We start from the raw sequence: 18782 nt of genomic DNA, 5'->3' as shown, positions 1-18782 counted from the left end.
GTGACGTCAGTCTGTGAGGGGGATGTTGGACCTCAGGCTGTGACGTCAGTCTAAAAGCTCATTGGTGGACCTCAGGTCATGTGACGTCAGTCTGTGAGGGGGATGTTGGACCTCAGGCTGTGACGTCAGTCTAAAAGCTCATTGGTGGACCTCAGGTCATGTGACGTCAGTCTGTGAGGGGGATGTTGGACCTCAGGCTGTGACGTCAGTCTAAAAGCTCATTGGTGGACCTCAGGTCATGTGACGTCAGTCTGTGAGGGGGATGTTGGACCTCAGGCGGTGCTGCTGGTAGTCGTGGCGTGGAGACTCAGCTTCTCGTTTAGCATCAGGCTGCCTCCGTTGATATTGTTGTGCATTTCAATGGCCCTCGTTCTGTAAGCGCCCCTGGAACACCGGACTCTGGTGCACAAAAGGTAGAGGAGCTCCAGCACGTTGAGGAGCAGAGAGACGCAGGCCACCACCAGCATGAAGATGATGAAGATGGTCTTCTCGGTGGGGCGGGACATGTAGCACTCCACCGTGTAGGGGCAGGGGTCTCGTTTACAGACCACCAGCGCTTCCAGCGTGAAGCCGTACAGGTAGTACTGTGCCACGATGAACACTATCTCCAGGATGATCCGGACCAATATGGACGTGATGAGACTGCCCATCAGGTCGCCTTTGATCTTGACGTGGCCTTTGTCGTCGGAGTACTTGGGGGCTTTGATCAGCTCGCTCCCGGAGAGCGCCTGCATGCGCGCCCTGAGCTTGTTCTCCTCGTGGATGACGTGGAGGACGTGAGCGAGGTAGAAGAGCGTCGGCGTGGAGACGAAGATGATCTGGAGGACCCAGAAGCGGATGTGCGAGATCGGGAACGCTTGGTCGTAGCAGACGTTCTTGCAACCAGGCTGTTTGGTGTTACAGATCATGTTGGACTGTTCATCGCCCCACACCTGTAATGGTTAGAAGTAGAATCACTTTATTACCAAGTAATTTATGTCACACAATAGGAAGTAATTTGCATTTAACTAGGGATGCTCGATGTTGGCTTTTTTTACCGATACCGATATACCGATATTGTCCAACTCTTAATTTCCGATACCGAAATCAACCGATATAAACCGATACCGATATATGCAGGGTTTCCCCCCCCCAAAAAACTGAATAATTTCAGGTAATTAACATTACATATCTCTTGTTGTGTAATTAACACAACATTATGCATACTTTGACAATAAATAAAATAATAATTTGTTCTTCCTTGCTTGCCTGGGTAAATAAAGGTAAAATAATTTTTTTTTTTTTTCTTTTTTCTTTTTTGAAAACCGATACCGATATTTTCCGATATCACATTTGTATGCCAATATCGGACATCCCTACATTTAACCCATCCTAACTATTTAGGAGCAGTGGGCAGTGACAGCCTGGGGACCAATGAGAATTTGAATTGTAGTTACTTGCTGACCAAAAGTTATAACCAACTGCATTTTTTCATGATGCACGTGTAGGCTCAAACACATACAATTACGTGGACTATGCTTGCAATTTAGTGGTTGAGTCTAACATGGTTCTCACTTCATTGAGGTGGCAAAAAAACAATGTGCATGCGTGTGTGTGTGTGTGTGTGTGTGTGTGTGTGTGTGTGTGTGTGTGTGTGTGTGTGTGTGTGTGTGTGTGTGTGTGTGTGTGTGTGTGAGTGAGAGAGAGAGAGGATACAAACCCGATTGGGTAAGGGATGTGGGTGCAGAAGGAAATGGTTAAAGGGGAAGTATTTTACTATTTCTTTCAATATTTGGGCAATTTTACACAATTCCTGTATTACTGTACAGCACCACTTTCTGCACTTCAAGATTTCCAAGCTGTTTTTGGCTGGGCTCCGCCCATACTCGCAATGCGCTGTATGACAGTCACCCACAGTCTGCACTGGCAGACAGAGAGAGAGATAGAGAGGGAGACTAATTAATTTCGCAGCAGGGGGGCATAATCCCACGGGACAATGCATTGGTAACTTGTTTCAAATGACAATACCCGTGAATATTATTGCACGGATCGGAATACGCGTGCACACGTGTGCGTGTGCGCTATAATATTTTGCAACAGGTTGACGTGACGCGAGTGCTGATAGAGAGAGAGCAGAGAACGAACGAGCGAGGGAGGGAGAGATAGAGAGGGAGAGTGAGAGAGAGGGAGAGACAGATAGAGAGAGGGGGAGAGAGAGAGGAGAGATGCTCCGAGAGCGCACGTGTGTTTCCCCAGACACACACGCAGTCGGGAGTGTGTGTAAATGCTCCGAGACGACTCAAGTCTCGAGCACCGTATGAGAGCCTCTCTCTATCTGTCTGTCTCTCCCTCTCTCTCTCTCTCACTCGCTCGTTCTCTCTCTCGCTCTCTCTCTATCAGCACTCACGTCACATCAACCTGTTTGAGGAAGTGTCAGTGACAGGGAAACCGCTTTCACATTATTTCCACTGGCTCAGTTGTTGAGAGAATTATTGATTGTGGGCGGTGGCTACAACCACAGAAGGAGCTGAGGTATGCAGATCAGAATCCTTACACGTCACAGGTACATGCTAAATTCAGAATGGCTTAGTTCACTGGGGGAGGACCTTGTCTCATCTGAACTGGAAGACTGCACAAAAGATTGAATTTGCGACATATACAGTGTTGATACAACCCCAGATTGCTAGAAAACAATGCTAAACACTGGAAAAGGCAATTTATAAGATAGTTCGAGTTCCCCTTTAAAATGTGAGCTCCAGGTATTGACAATGCCAATGCTATATCCTACCACCTGGCCCCTAATGGTCATCACAACCCAACGTGTAGATAGATAGGCAGCGCAAGCCAGCATATCACCAAGGTTATCAAGTGGGCACCTCCTTTCACTGGTGTAAAACCTTCTCTCTACTACCTTCCCTCTGGTCAATGAAATGCTTCTCGACTTACTAGGCGTGATCTTCATCCTAGCTCACTTGAGATTACCATTAACTTCTCTAGTAACCTTTTTGTACAAGGCACTGTCCTGGTCACTGATGTCATGTCATTCATGACATCCCGCCCTGTCGTCTCTCCCCACCTACCACCCATTTTGAGATTCCATCGCCATTGTGAATGCTAGTGGGGAAATAGTACACCCTGCCATTATGCCTATCTCTCGTCTTATAAAATTATAATATTTTGGAAGTATGCTTTCATCAAGCACTACATCGTTAGCTTCACTGACTAGGTCGTTAGCGTGAGCCACGCGTCTAGGCCTCTTTGCTTTAGGTGTTGATATGTGCAGTTGAGAGTAGATCAAAACTATTTCCTAGCGGAATTGGTGCGGGGGGAGGTAACCGAGACGTGTTCCTGGTTCATTTATTCCTTTTTCTATCCCCAACGGTAGTCCACTGCTTTGGTTTAGCTCCTAGTCTGGGCCAGGGATCGTCCTCTCCTACCCTGGGCCAGGGATTGTCATCAGCCACGGTACCAGTGGCTATACTTGTTGAAGCTAATAATAATAATAATAATAATAACTTCGTTTTATATATCGCTTTTCAGAGGACGCAAGGTCGCTTGGTGGGGATCATCCCTATGTTCCCCGGGTCCTATGTTCCCCGGGTTCTATGTTCCCCGCTTTGATTCATTAATAGATTGAACATTTTATTAATTTTTATTATTTTATTAATTATTAATGTCCGCCTTGTTTCGAACGGTTAAGCTTAGGCCCTCTTTCGAACTGGTTAAGGTTAGAGTTTGGAATCAGGGCTGGTGGTCTAAAATTCTCAATCAATCAATCAATCAAAGCGGGGAACATAGAACCCGGGGAACATAGGACCCGGGGAACATAAACATGCTCCCGCTTTACATAGGGGGGGGGGGTGACAAATTAACAAACATAGTGGACAGACACAACATATACATATAAAGTGAGAAAGTTAGGGGTTAAAGGCCAGGTTGAAGAGGTGGGTTTTGAGCAGTTTTTTAAATGAGACCAGGGTTGGGGCGATGCGGAGTTCTGCGGGGAGGGAGTTCCAGAGGGTGGGAGCTGCCACACTGAAAGCCCGAACGTCCGTAGTCTAGAACCATAGAGTCAAGGAGTCACTCATCCTGTTGAATTCGGTACAGGTTAGAGAGCCGAGCCTCCAGCTCTACAACAATCTTCTTACTCATCCTCAGGCAACTCTCTGTGGGAGAGTCGAGTGCCGGCATTTTTAGTGATAGTAAGCTAAGCTAGGCTAACGATGGGTGATCTGCCGACTGAGCACCATAAAAGCTATAGACTAGTCTAGTGAGTCTGAAAGGTTAAATGAGCATTACATAGCATTAGTGTAATATCATTGAAGTAGTAATAAAGCAGAGTGACACAGAGCAGCAGTAGAAAGCAGCTTGCTCAGTGGAAGCGGAATTAGCCATGGTTGGGGACTCCATTCGACCCTGGGGTGGAAGAAGCCTTCCACTACAACTTCCACTTCCTTCCACCTTGGTATTGTATACTATATCTCTCCTACCGGTGGTATTTCTGGAGGAAGGCCCATTTCTCAAACTTAAAACCAGATTCTCAAACAGAAACATAAAGACGGACAACACGCTCATCACAGACAAGCTGGATGTAGCCAATTACTTAAACACTTTCTTCACAAACATAGCCACAACACTGGTAAACAAACTACCCTCCCACTCAGGGCATTATGGGGTAGAACACATAGTAGCATACTACAAGAACCTAGGGGTCCACAAAGATGACTTCAAACTGGAAATGGTAACAACAGATGAGGTACTCAAAAAACTGAGCGCCCTCCAACTGAACAAGGCCACTGGCCATGACAACATCCCCTCCAAATTCCTCAGAGACTCAGCAGCCGCCATCACCCCAGTCATCACACACATAATAAACCTCTCCATAAAACAGGGACACGTCCCCAAGGACTTCAAAATTGCGAGAGTAACACCCCTGCACAAAAAGGGCAGCAAATTAGACCCAGGCAACTACCGCCCTGTTTCTATCCTTACCTCCATCTCGAAAGTCATGGAAAAAATTGTATACGAACAGGTCGAAAAGTACTTTGCGGAAAAAAATCTAATCTACGAATTCCCATCTGGCTTCAGAACATCCCACTCCACTGACACATGCCTTCTCTATTTGAACGACCACATCAAACAAGAGGTGGACGCGGACAAATACTGTGGCATGGTCATGCTGGACCTACAAAAGGCCTTCACACCATTCTGATTGACAAGCTAAAAGCAATTGGTTTTGATAGTCTATCAGTGAGCTAGATACAATCCTACCTGGAGGGGAGAGAACAGATGGTGGAGGTAAACGGTACCCTATCCCCCCCCTCCCAGTGAGCTGTGGTGTTCCACAAGGAAGCATACTAGGACCGCTACTGTTCCTAATTTATGCAAATGACATGTCGTCAGCTTGTGACTGCAACTTGTTCTTGTTTGCGGACGACTCAGCCCTGCTGGTCTCTGACAAGAACAAGTTACAGGTTGAAAAAACCCTCAGCTCGGAACTAGGCAAAATCTGCATATGGCTCGCCGATAACAAACATCATCATTACACATGGGCAAAACAGAGTCCATTCTCTTCGGTTCAAATAACAAACTCAGCAAGACCGACGGCTTCTCAGTTACAGTGGGTGACAATATTGTCACAAGGAAAGATGAAATTACCTACCTGGGTTCCATCCTAGTGGCTAATATTTCCTGTGACAAAATGGCATCCAATGTAATAAAAAAAGTCAACCAACAAACTCGATTCTTGTACCGGATCTCCTCTCTGGTAAACAAGAATACCCTGAAGACTCTGGCAGGAGCACTCATTCAAGGGTACTACGACTATGCTTGCACCTCATGGTACCAAAGCACCTCAAAGGCACTAAAAACTAAATTACAAACATCTCAAAACAAACTGGTCAGACTACTGCTTGACCTGACTCCTAGAACCCACCTCACCCCTGCCCACTTTGACAACCTAGGATGGCTTAGAGTAGACGACAGAGTACAGCAACTTGAAATGGGCCTGGTCTAGATACACTACACGACCAAGGTACCCATGTACATGTCAAAATACTTTCCAACGGTCAGTGAATACCACGATCACAACACCAGAGGGAGCTCCACAAATCATGTTAAACCCAGATTCGGCTCAAACAAGGGACTAAACACGTTTCACAATTATGCCACATCAATGTGGAACGCCCTACCCAAAGCTGTAAAGGAATGTGAATCACTACCCACTTTCAAAAACACTCTCAAAGAACACCTACGGGAGACTGCAATTCAAAACTGGCCCCTGCAAATGTCCTAACCCAACCCCCTCCAATGTACAGTAAATGACCAAGTATGGCTTTGTCAATATTCCAATGTACAGTGTACAGTGTAAATAAATAAAATTCAATCTGCCTTGACAGCCATGGATGGTAAGCTGACAGGTTTGACAACAAGAGTCGATACAATGGAACAGCGGATCAGTGACGTCGAGGACCACACCCAACACTCTGTCAGCCGGCTTCAGAAACTTGAAAAAGAAGTCATATATCTGACGGAGAAAAACACTGACCTGGAAAACCGCAGTAGAATGTTTAACCTCAAAATCCACGGTCTTCCCGAGGGGAGAGAAGGTTCCGATCCAATCGCCTTTTTTGAGACTTTTTTTTCGAACCTGTTCGGCTCCGACGCTCCCCTCCCGAGGCGCATCGAATTACAAGCAGCGCACCGGACCCCAAACACGCGCCCAGCCGCAGGCCGTCCACCTCGCAATGTTTGGGTTCGCTTTCTCCATCTCCAGGAGAAAAACAAGATCCAACAGCTGGCCAGAGAGAAGCGTTCCCTCACGTTTGAAAACGCGAAAATCCAAATATTCCAAGACATTCCAGCGTCTATTCAAAAAAAGAGGAAAGAGATGTTTCTTGAGGCCAAAATCGCCCTACAAGACAATGACATTGTCTACAGAATGCGCTGGCCCTCGTCGTTACAGATCGACTTCAAAGGGAAACAAACAATGTGTCACTCAAAGGAGGACGCTGATGTATTTCTCAAAGAGAACAATCTCCTTCCAAAAGCGAATAAAAGCGTCCCAGCAACTGTTGGAGACTAAGGCCAGTCTTGCAGCGGACAACCGACTGATCAGCTAAGTGACTGTTCTCTGAACACTTGAACTGTTTCTTCTCTATTTCATTTTTTTTTCACCTATACTATAGGCTATGCCTACTACTAATATTGGAGGAGAAACTATCACTAAATAACTGTCAACAGTCAACTTGGTTGTGTTTGCCGTTTGATCAATATGTGCATGCAGTGCAGCTGAATGGTTTCGTTCCATTTGTCAACACTGTCCTAATATAGGTTAATTAGCAGGCTTTGTTTATTATTATTATTATTATTATTATTATTATTATTATTATTATTATTATTATTATTATTATTATTATTATTATTATTATTATTATTATTATTATTATTATTATTGTTATTGTTGTGAAGGGCCAGATTAAAGCTGAGAATCTACATTTATTGTTTTATATACATTGTATATTATTTATATATACACGGTATATCCCTTTAAGCCTGCGTTCGAATCATAGTAATATTCGCTCTCCTTATTGGATAACGCCCGTAGGCGCCAGACCGCAAGCCCCCAAAGTCAGGTTCAAAGACGAACCCAGGCATGTCACAACATGCCTGGAGACAGCGTATTGATTCGAGACAAGAACTGAGGTTTGGGATTAGATAATCACTTAAGTATATATGCTGCGGCAGGTGCGAACAGTAGTTGTCCATCAAGTGCATCCCGAGTCAACGTGTAGTGAAGTGAGCAGCAGTGCGTCTAACAGAGCGTTGAGAACCATGTGCGAATTGAATAGTAAAGTGTCAGATTAACGCAGTAACGTCAAGTTCGACTTAGTTTAATGTGAAGTAAATAGTCGTTAATTTATTGTATATCGTGCCAACCACAGTTCGTTCGTGTGTAGCATTACCCAGCGGTTCGTTCGTGTTAGCTAGTGGACCTTAGCCAGTGCGCGTGGACTAAATACCTTGGTACCAGCACACGAGGAGGCCTAGTCGGAGAACCTGCTGGACATGTGCACAGGAGAACCAGCGGCGGCGATTGCAGAACCATTACTGGTTGGATTATATTGATTGTGGAACGTGTTACCGGGAGAAGAGCATCGTTAATCTCCACTGTCGTTTGGGATTTAACCTCGTGAGGATTTACATTCGGGCTGGCCTCATGGACCGAGGCTAGCTGGCTATCATCGTTTGCTATCGAGCATTGGATTACAGTTATTGCTTTTGTTGCTGATCGTTGGATTTACAAGGACTGGCTTCTGTACATGAATCCCCTTATTATTCATTGAATCAGATCATTGAGTATCCGAACATTCCTCTATCCTCCAGACATTACAACTCTGGGAGGAACCCAGTGTCTCCAGGCGGTACCAGCGTTGCCTTCTATAATTGCTATTATACGCCAGGTGGCGTCAGCCTAGTACCCATCGTAGGAATCATTCTATTCCCAGTGACTTATGCTACTGACTGACTTTATGCATATTCTTCGCCATACAAGCGCGACCCTAATTCTCATTCTGTAACCTATTGTTGCATAATAATAAAATACCCTCAAATACTATTTCTTTGTCAATGCCGTGTTATTATGAGTGTCCACCATATCTATTCGATGTACTGTCTGGCCAGTAATTAAAGTACATACCTAGCAGTGGTTTAATCTATCACAATCTTTAATACAGTCAGGGTTTTGTAACCCCTCAGTTACAATTGGTCCTTCGAGCCGGAGGGTATCAGTAATCTTTAATATCATATTAATATTGATATGGCCAGCGGTGGACACTCTCCAGACGGCTCCCCCAAATTAGAGCGCCCGCGGCGCAAACGTCAGCCACCTCCATACCTGGAGGAATACGCTTTCGTTTTGCCCCCTAGCTTATCTAAAAAGACGTTAAATACGGATAAAACGGATAGTTTAAGCATGCCCAATCCTATCGACTTGTCGGCCCTTCCAGTAGAGACCCCAGTGGGTTCAAACGAAACTGACTCAGCTCACGGGGGGGACCAAGCGGGACATGACGTGACTATACCTCAAGACAGCGCCACCGGGATAGACCCCGGAGCGCCCCAGGATAAAGAAAGCGCCACCGGGATAGACCCCGGAGCACAACCAACCCAAGAGCGCGCACCCGAGACAGACCTCGGCGCGCAACCAAGAGAAGAGTACCGCGCTCAAGAGATAGACCTCGGAGCGCGCCAAGAGAACAGGTCTCCACCAAGCCCGATCACCTCCATCAGTGTCATCCCCCAGCGAGGCTGACCAGAGACTGGCGCAAGCCTTGATCGCCACGCTGACAGCTTCAACCGAAAGAGACCGTATCCAGGGTGAGCGCGACCGTCTTCAAGCACAGACGCTTAGTGAGCGCGAACACTCTGCAGCGGAACGAGAGCGCCTCCACGCGCAACTCCAAGCACTTAGTGAGCGTGAACACTCTGCAGCGGAACGAGAGCGCCTCCAGGCGCAACAACGGAGTGAGCACGACCGCATCAGACTGGAGGAGAGGCGCCTCCAGACGGAAGAGAACATCCAGTGAGAACACGCCAATGCACAGCACGAAGCGGAGCGCGACCGGCTGCAGGCGCAGATGATAGAACAATTGATCGCCAGGGCGACCCCCCCCCCCCTCCACACGGAGCTCCCGGAGATCATCATGACACGGGTCTAGGGCACCTTCCCCTACCCGACAAATCTACACGGGACCCGGCCAACAGGAAGAACCTGCCTACGTCTCCGAGCCCCCTCCCCGACCGGTCCATACGGGACCCAGCCAACGGGAAGAACCGGCCTACGTCGCCGAGAGACTAACTAGAAGACTCCAAGACCTAGCGGAGGAAGAGGAGGGATATCAAGCCCACCAGCACGAACCTACTTTGGACCAGGAGGCCCAGTACAGCCCCGACCTCAGCCCCGAGTTACTGCGCTACAAACCCCCGACCCAACTCAAGGGTGAGTTTGATGTACAGTCAGCACCGAGGAACAGCACCTGGGGGCCCGGCCTCTGGTACCCACCCAGTACTAACCCACGACCACCCGTACGGGGAGACTCGCCCAGGAGGCCTCTCCCCCTACGCTCAACGGTGTCCCAGCCATCCATGGCGTCTTACCTTGGCACACCGACGTTCCCAGACTTTACGCGCGAGGACAGAGCACAGTACACAGAATTACGCATGTGTTTAGAGACTATAATGTCCGATGTCCACGACGAGTCTTATAAATATGCCATCCTCCTCAAGCATCTCAAGGTGCCCAGAGCGCATAACATAGCGCTGGCATATTCGAACTCAAGCACCCCATACTCAGCTGCTCTGGTGGCCCTCGACACGCGCTATGGACGCATATGGGATTACGTGATCCAAGAAATACGAGATATCGACCGCCTCCCCCTAGCCAAAGACAATAGAGCACTGGATGACCTCTCTATCAAGGTACAATCCCTCGTGGGGATGCTGGGGTCCCAAAAGGAGAAGGGGAGATATGAACTGTATGCAAATTCTAACGTGGAGCGGATACTGGAGAAGCTCCCTCCAGCCCGTCAAGAGCGTTTTCGGCGGCAGAAAGACCACCGTGACCCCAACGGCCCAGAACCATCCCTCCTAGACCTGGCTGATTTCCTCGCCAGGGAGGTCAGCAGTCTACGACTGGACACATTCATGTGGAGTGGCTCTAGCCCTAGAGATGGACCGCGGAGGTTCAATGACAACCGCCGGTCAGTGACAGTTATGCACCAGGGCGAGTCAGTGCCGCAGCACAAGAACCACAACACCCCCCACGTGAAGGGAAAGTGGAAGATTGCCTGCCAGTACTGTGAAAATGAACATTGGCTGTCTCAATGTGACACCTTCAAGAAGCTGACCGCTGATGAGGTGAGTCAGTGGATCAAAGCGAACCGCCGCTGCTTCCGCTGCGCGCGCAGCCATATGGCAGCTGAGTGCCGCCTAAAGAAAAGATGCAGCAAGTGCGACGGCGCCCACCTGGAGGTCCTGCACGACAGCAACAAGAGGAGACCCGTACCACAAAGCAGCTCGAGAGTAAATGTCATGTATATAGACCCTGCGAAGAGCGGGAGCTCCCGAGTGCTCTTGAAGGTGGTCCGAGTGCTCCTAAGCTACGAGGACAAGGTCATGGACACTTACGCCGTCCTAGATGATGGGTCGGAAAAGACTCTCCTCCTCGCTTCCGCCGCAGCCCAGTTGGGTCTGCGGGGTACCGAAGAAACAATGACAATCCGTACCATTAGAAGAGACCTAAAGACCATAAAGGGTGAAAACGTCTCCTTCACGATAGCAGCGGTCGAGCAGCCCGAGAAGCGGTATAGCATCACTAACGCCTTCACAAGCCATGACATAGGTCTGTCACGGTATAACTACCCCATCACACAGCTGACGGAGAAATACGTGCACCTACGTCAACTACCTATACCGCCGATCGACGGCGCCACCCCGACCCTGCTCATAGGATCCGACCACGCACACCTCATCGTCCCAACGGACCAGGTCCACATCGGGCCCAGAGGCTGTCCAGCAGCGGTCAAGACCCGCCTGGGTTGGACACTACAAGGCCCCCTCTCCGGGTCTTCCAACCGACCGACAGCCACTCGCTGCCTCTACACGAGGATAAACGAAGACGACACCACCCTCTTGCAGCACGTCGAGAGACTATGGACATTAGACTCGATGCCCTTTAAGAACGAAAATAAACTAGTTCGTTCAAAGGAAGACACGTATGCCATAGCTCTCCTCGAGCAGAAGACAAAGAGGGTCGAGGTCGACGGAGTGATGAGATACGCAACTCCACTCTTGAGGCAAGAGGGGATGCCCACCCTCCACGCCTCAAAAGAAGCGACAGAACGCTATCTACTGAACACCGAGCGGCGTCTAGCCAAGGACCCCACTCAAGCCACTGTGTACCGCGCTGAGATCGACAAACTGATCACAGCGGGACATATCAAGAAAATTGACAATCAAGAGGCAGACCAGACGACCGAATCCTGGTACGTGCCCCACCACAAGGTCCACCACAACGGCAAGAACCGCATTGTATTCAACTGCAGCTACCAGATCGGACTACAGAACCTGAATAAATTGCTCTTGCCCGGCCCGACACTCGGCCCCTCCCTCCTCGGCGTACTACTACGTTTCCGCCAAGACAAGGTGGCCATCAGCGGCGACATCAAAGGGATGTTCCTGCAGGTGCGACTGGTGGAGGAGGACAAGCCCCTGCTGCGGTTCCTATGGAGAGAGAGGATCAACGATGAGCAACCCTCCATCTATCAATGGGAGGTCCTCCCCTTCGGCACCACATGCAGCCCATGCTGTGCTACGTTCGCACTACAAAAACACGTGACAGAAGACCCTGAAGCTGACGAGGAGGTCAGACAAAGCGTAGAGAGGAGTTTCTACGTGGACAACTGTCTACAAAGCGTCTCGACGCCAGAAGAAGCCGAAGCCCTCCTGCTTAAGCTCCGTGCCTCCCTGATCAAAGGCGGCTTCGATCTTAGGCAGTGGGCCAGCAGTGACCCTCAAGTACTTCGCAGCCTCTCCCCAGAGACAAAGGCAGCAAGCAGCGAGACCTGGATGGCGACCACCCCAGGTGAAGCACAGGAAATGACATTGGGCCTCGTCTGGCGCTTCAAAACAGACTCGCTCCATTACAAGCACACACCCCTGACCCAGGAGCAGGGAAGGTCGACCCCTCTACCGACCACTAGACAGAACACTCGCAAGCCAATACGACCCGCTGGGGTGTATCCTACCTTACACCACTCGGGCGAAGATGCTTGTGCGAGAACTGTGGGACAAGGAACAGGGCTGGGACGACCCCATACCCGACCACCTAGCCTCCACCTGGAGAGAGTGGGAGAGAGAACTCAGCTCGCTCCAAAATGTGAACATTCGCCGGAGCTACTTCCCACCCACAGTGCGGCTGGAGACGTGCCAGATGGACCTGCACGTCTTCAGTGACGCCTCGGAAGTAGCCTACGGTTCGGTGGCTTACTTGCGAGCCCGAGAGGAGGGAGGAGAAGTACACACAGCTTTCGTCCTGGCTTGCTCAAGAATAGCCCCCCGCAAGCAACAATCGATCCCGCGTCTAGAGCTCTGCGCAGCTCTGGTAGGCGCGCAACTCGCCACGCTGATACAACGTGAACTCACCATAACGGTGCAACGGACAATCTTGTGGTCAGACTCCATGACTGTACTCACATGGATCCAGTCCGATTCTTGTAGATACAAGGTCTTCGTGGGAGTCAGAGTCACAGAGATTCAAGACCTGGTAGGATCAGCGTGCTGGGGGTACGTTGACACCAAACAGAACCCAGCCGATGTCATCACACGGGGGATGTCCCTAGATGACCTCACACGTCCCAATATCTACAGTGACGGTCCTGAGTTCCTCAAGCTCCCGGAGGAGGAGTGGCCTACCCCCACCCCACGGGAGGCTAGTCAAGAGGAGGCAGAGATCAAGAAATCTATGTTCTGTGGGCTGACGCACATCCCAGCCCCCACTGACCCTAACATAGACGACTGCCTAACCTTTGAGAGTGCGCAGATAAAAACATTCTTGTGGCACCACCCTGAGGTTCCCCCCACTACAGACATTGACGCATCGAACTACGCAGAGGCAGAACTCCTTCTGCTACAGCGAGCCCAAAGAGACTCATTTCCAGATGAGCTAGACTGCCTGCAGGGAACAAAGCCAATCCCTTCAGACAGCCGACTGCTCCACTTGGCCCCCGAGCTCGACACCCATGGCCTCATCAGGGTGGGTGGTCGTCTGAGACGGGCCCCGGACTTAACGGATGACGTCAAGTATCCTATCGTCCTCAACAGTCGACACAAGGTCACCGAGCTTATCATAAAGAAATACGACGAGGATGTGCACCACGCTGGGGCAGAGAGAGTCTTCGCTGAGATCCGACATCGTTACTGGATACTGCAAGGAAGAGAAGCAGTACGTCGCTTCCAGCGGACCTGTCTAGACTGTCGCAAGTGGCGAGCACAGCCCAGTATACCTATGATGGCCGACCTGCCTCCCTGCCGCCTCCGACTCGGCGAGAAGGCCTTCCACTCCACAGGCGTGGACTGCTTCGGCCCGCTCTACGTCAAGAAAGGAAGAGGGACAGAGAAGAGGTGGGGCATTGTATACAAGTGCATGACCACCCGAGCAGTGCATATAGAACTCCTGCAGACCATGAGTACGGATTCATTCCTCATGTCCCTCCGGAGATTTATAGCAAGAAAAGGGAAACCGTCTGCATTGTTGTCTGATCAAGGGACAAACTTCAAAGGCGGAGAAAGAACTGAGAGAGAGCTTCCAGGCCATGGGCCCAGAACTTAAGACCCGCCTCGCTCCCTCTCAGATCGAGTTCCAGTTCAACCCCCCGAACGCCCCTCACTTCGGGGGAACCTGGGAAAGAGAAGTCCGTTCCATAAAGACAGCTCTGTACGCCGTGCTTGGGGCCCAGACCGTGGCGGAAGAAGTCCTCACGACAGTCCTCACGGAGATCGAGGGAGTATTGAACTCAAAGCCCCTCGGGTACGTCTCAAGTGATGTAGCAGACGTCGACCCAGTCACCCCAAACACTCTCTTGATGGGGCGGCTGGACCCTGCCCTTCCACAGGCGGTGTACAGACCTGAAGAAGCGAACGGTCGAAGAATGTGGAGATACAGTCAAGTATTGGCTGACCAGTTTTGGAACAGTTTCCTCCTCCACTACCTACCGTCCCTCCAAACCCGTCAGAAGTGGGTAAAGGACAGGGACAACTTAAAAGTGGACACAGTCGTTATGATCATAGACCAGTCACTACCCCGAGCTATGTGGCCGGCCGGCCGCGTAAGCAAAGTGATCACTGGTGCCGACGGGAAGGTCAGAGCGGCAGAAGTTATTGTCCAAGGGCGGACTTACACCCGACCCGTGGCGAGGCTGATAGAGTTGCCAGAGCTCCCTGACTCCCCTGATGACGATCATGACCCACTGACTTTGTAGATTGCCCTACTCCTCACAACAGATATTGAGCAGTTGACTGGACTATTAATCTGTCTCCCTTAACTAATTAGGTGCGGACTAATTAGGAGGCGGCTGTTGTGAAGGGCCAGATTAAAGCTGAGAATCTACATTTATTGTTTTATATACATTGTATATTATTTATATATACACGGTATATCCCTTTAAGCCTGCGTTCGAATCATAGTAATATTTGCTCTTATTGGATAACGCCCGTAGGCGCCAGACCGCAAGCCCCCAAAGTCAGGTTCAAAGACGAACCCAGGCATGTCACAACATGCCTGGAGACAGCGTATTGATTCGAGACAAGAACTGAGGTTTGGGACTAGATAATCACTTAAGTATATATGCTGCGGCAGGTGCGAACAGTAGTTGTTCATCAAGTGCATCCCGAGTCAACGTGTAGTGAAGTGAGCAGCAGTGCGTCTAACAGAGCGTTGAGAACCATGTGCGAATTGAATAGTAAAGTGTCAGATTAACGCAGTAACGTCAAGTTCGACTTAGTTTAATGTGAAGTAAATAGTCGTTAATTTATTGTATATCGTGCCAACCACAGTTAGTTCGTGTGTAGCATTACCCAGCAGTTCGTTCGTGTTAGCTAGTGGACCTTAGCCAGTGCACGTGGACTAAATACCTTAGTACCAGCACACGAGGAGGCCTAGTCGGAGAACCTGCTGGACATGTGCACAGGAGAACCAGCGGCGGCGATTGCAGAACCATTACTGGTTGGATTATATTGATTGTGGAACGTGTTACCCGGAGAAGAGCATCGTTAATCTCCACTGTCGTTTGGGATTTAACCTCGTGAGGATTTACATTCGGGCTGGCCTCATGGACCGAGGCTAGCTGGCTATCATCGTTTGCTATCGAGCATTGGATTACAGTTATTGCTTTTGTTGCTGATCGTTGGATTTACAAGGACTGGCTTCTGTACGTGAATCCCCTTATTCTTCGTTGAATCAGACTGAGTATCCGAACATTCCTCTATCCTCCAGACCTTACAACTCTGGGAGGAACCCAGTGTCTCCAGGCGGTACCAGCGTTGCCTTCTATAATTGCTATTATACGCCAGGTGGCGTCAGCCTAGTACCCATCGTAGGAATCATTCTATTCCCAGTGACTTATGCTACTGACTGACTTTATGCATATTCTTCGCCATACAAGCGCGACCCTAATTCTCATTCTGTAACCTAATGTTGCATAATAATAAAATACCCTCAAATACTATTTCTTTGTCAATGCCGTGTTATTATGAGTGTCCACCATATCTATTCGATGTACTGTCTGGCCAGTAATTAAAGTACATACCTAGCAGTGGTTTAATCTATCACAATCTTTAATACAGTCAGGGTTTTGTAACCCCTCAGTTACAGTTATTGTTATTGTTATTGTTATTATTATTATCATGATCATTATCACTTGTTCTCTTTTTTTTTTTTAACTATTTGCATTACTATTGCAGCTTGTTATTATGCGTTTTCGCGTGACAATTAAATAAAGTATGCAAACTCTGTGATTCAAGTATAATAATAGTCTATCAAAACGAATATTGTAAAAACTGCAGTTTGTCACACTAATCTTTTTAGTTTCAAGGCTCATTTCATGCACATAGCCTGACGCCGTAATCTGAGGCCCGATGACCAGGCCTGACTGGGCCGCGCACACTGTCTAACAGACTCATAATATTAATTTAGCAAAGATATTTGGCTTAGGTATTTAAAAACATTGTCACGAGCCCAGACTGTTGTTTTTGACTTTGTCTCACAGACCAAAACTCATTAAATTAACTAGTAGGGTTTAAATTCTGCACGTCAATCTGCCGAACATATGACTAAAACACACAGAAAGATATATACTCATCTTTCTCTTTCTTGAATCTTGTGTTTGCATGCTTTTGTGTGTGTGTGCATTCATGCATACTTATTATTTCACCTAAAGCCTATGTGTGTCTGTGAGCACACATGCATATCTACTTCCTATTATTTAATCTAAAGCCTATTCGAGCATGCTGTGGACATATACTTTATAGGCTACATGTGGCCATCATGTTATTGGCTCTCCAAGTATGCGAGTTTTTTGACAATTAGGGTGGTGTTAGGCTTGCAAATGCATGCACATGGCTGCATGAATGTGTGTGAGTGCACATGCATTCGTGCAATGTGTGTATGTGTGTGTGTGTGAATGCACAGTTTAAGCATGCACTTATTATTATTTCACCCATAAGCCCACTTACAACTTTGCAGCATGTATAGGAATGCATTTAATTTATTTAGCTTAAAGCCCCACTGCGTTTGTAAGTGCAACACGAATACAGCATTTATTCTTTCATCTAAAGTATTTTTCTTTTTTCTTTCTGTATATATTTTTTTGCGTATATGCTTGGGCTGCAGGTGTAAGCATGCACTTATTATTACTTCACCCAAAAGCCCATTTACAGCGTATGTATGTGCAGCATGTAGGAATGCATTTAATTTATTTTGCTTCATTTTCATCTTCAATCTTAATTCATAACGTTTGTTACATGCAGATATATAGTTCTGCGGCAACCATACATTTATGACATACAGGAGAATACATACATTTGAGGGGGAGGAAACTGTACATTGGCAGGTACCCTCTGCTCTGAGTTTTAAGAGCGAACTTTAGGAAACAACAGACTAATAGTCAATGTTGCGCCCTCCCCAGTTTGCAGGATGTGCTGCCCATTTGTTATCATTCTGCTATCATGCAGTTGTAGGTGTGTGTGTATGTTTATATATCTCTATCTTAACATTAACATTACTATTGATGTGAGGATTTGCCTGTTCCCTGGACCTTTTTTCCCTGTCTCCTCACCTCACCAGCCCCCACCCTTGTGAGAACTTTTCCCTGTCTACTCTCCCTCACCAGCCCCCACCCTTGCGATGATTTACTCTCCTCTACTCTTCACCAGCCCCCACCCTTGGACTACCTTCACGCAGCTGTCATAGTTTATGATTAGCGCCCCAGAGGGCTTTATATACCTGGACCTCCCTTCCAGTCCTGTTCGGGTCGTTCTGTGTTCTGGACTCTGTGTTCATGGAGTGCTGTACGTTACCATTCTGTACGTCACCATCACCTGCCGCGTCTCCGGCGTGAGACGACGGCCCAGCCATCACCACCTGTTGCCGTTTGCCTGGAGTGGGACGCCGTCTTCGCTCTCTAATTCTCTACGGGAGGTTTTCCAGTGTTCCCACTCCAGACGTCAAGACGGCTCGCCATCGCTCCCGATTCCACGGGAGGAAGGCGTCTCTTCATGATCCTCGTTCCTGGGGTGAGGCTCGTCGTCGCTCCCTAGTATTCCACGGGAGGACGGCGTGTTCCCATCCCGGTCCCCTGGGACCCCCTTTGTTCTGCGCTGCCTGTCTGCAGCATCCGAGGAGGAGGAGGAGGAGGAGGATCTCCGTGCCCGGCCCCCGCTGTCGGGCCCCTGTCTCTGTGCCCGGCCCCCGCTGTCGGGCCCCTGTCCCCATGCCAGGCCCCCGCTGTCGGGCCCCTGTCCCCGTGCCAGGCCCCCGCTGTCGGGCCCCTGTCCCCGTGCCAGGCCTCCGCCCTCGGGCCCCTGTCCCCGTGCCAGGCCCCCGCCGTCGGGCCCCTGTCCCCGTGCCAGGCCTCCGCTGTCGGGCCCCTGTCCCCATGCCAGGCCTCCGCCGTCGGAACCCTGTCCTCATCCCTGTAAGCAGCTCTGGCCCTCGCCCTGACCAAGGCCTTAACCCTGTTCTCTGTCCC

At 49.1% G+C, this 18782-nt stretch overlaps 1 protein-coding gene across 1 annotated transcript in view; it reads right to left on the bottom strand.

The window, feature by feature from the left end:
* Positions 1 to 272: 272 nt before the first annotated feature.
* The window catches only part of LOC311228265 (gap junction Cx32.2 protein-like), a gene marked incomplete at both ends in the record, with an annotated part of 54020 nt that continues 35510 nt past the window's right edge, over positions 273 to 18782 (bottom strand). Inside the window, one exon of the mRNA XM_084314174.1 lies at positions 273 to 932. Coding sequence (XP_084170300.1) covers positions 273 to 932 — 660 coding nt within the window. The remainder of the gene's footprint in view (positions 933 to 18782) is intronic.

This window comes from Notolepis coatsorum (assembly GCF_963971535.1).
Source record: "Notolepis coatsorum genome assembly, chromosome: 5".
NCBI lineage: Eukaryota > Metazoa > Chordata > Actinopteri > Aulopiformes > Paralepididae > Notolepis > Notolepis coatsorum.
The sequence above is the reverse complement of the archived record's forward strand: the minus strand, read 5'-3'. Positions and strand labels throughout refer to the sequence as shown.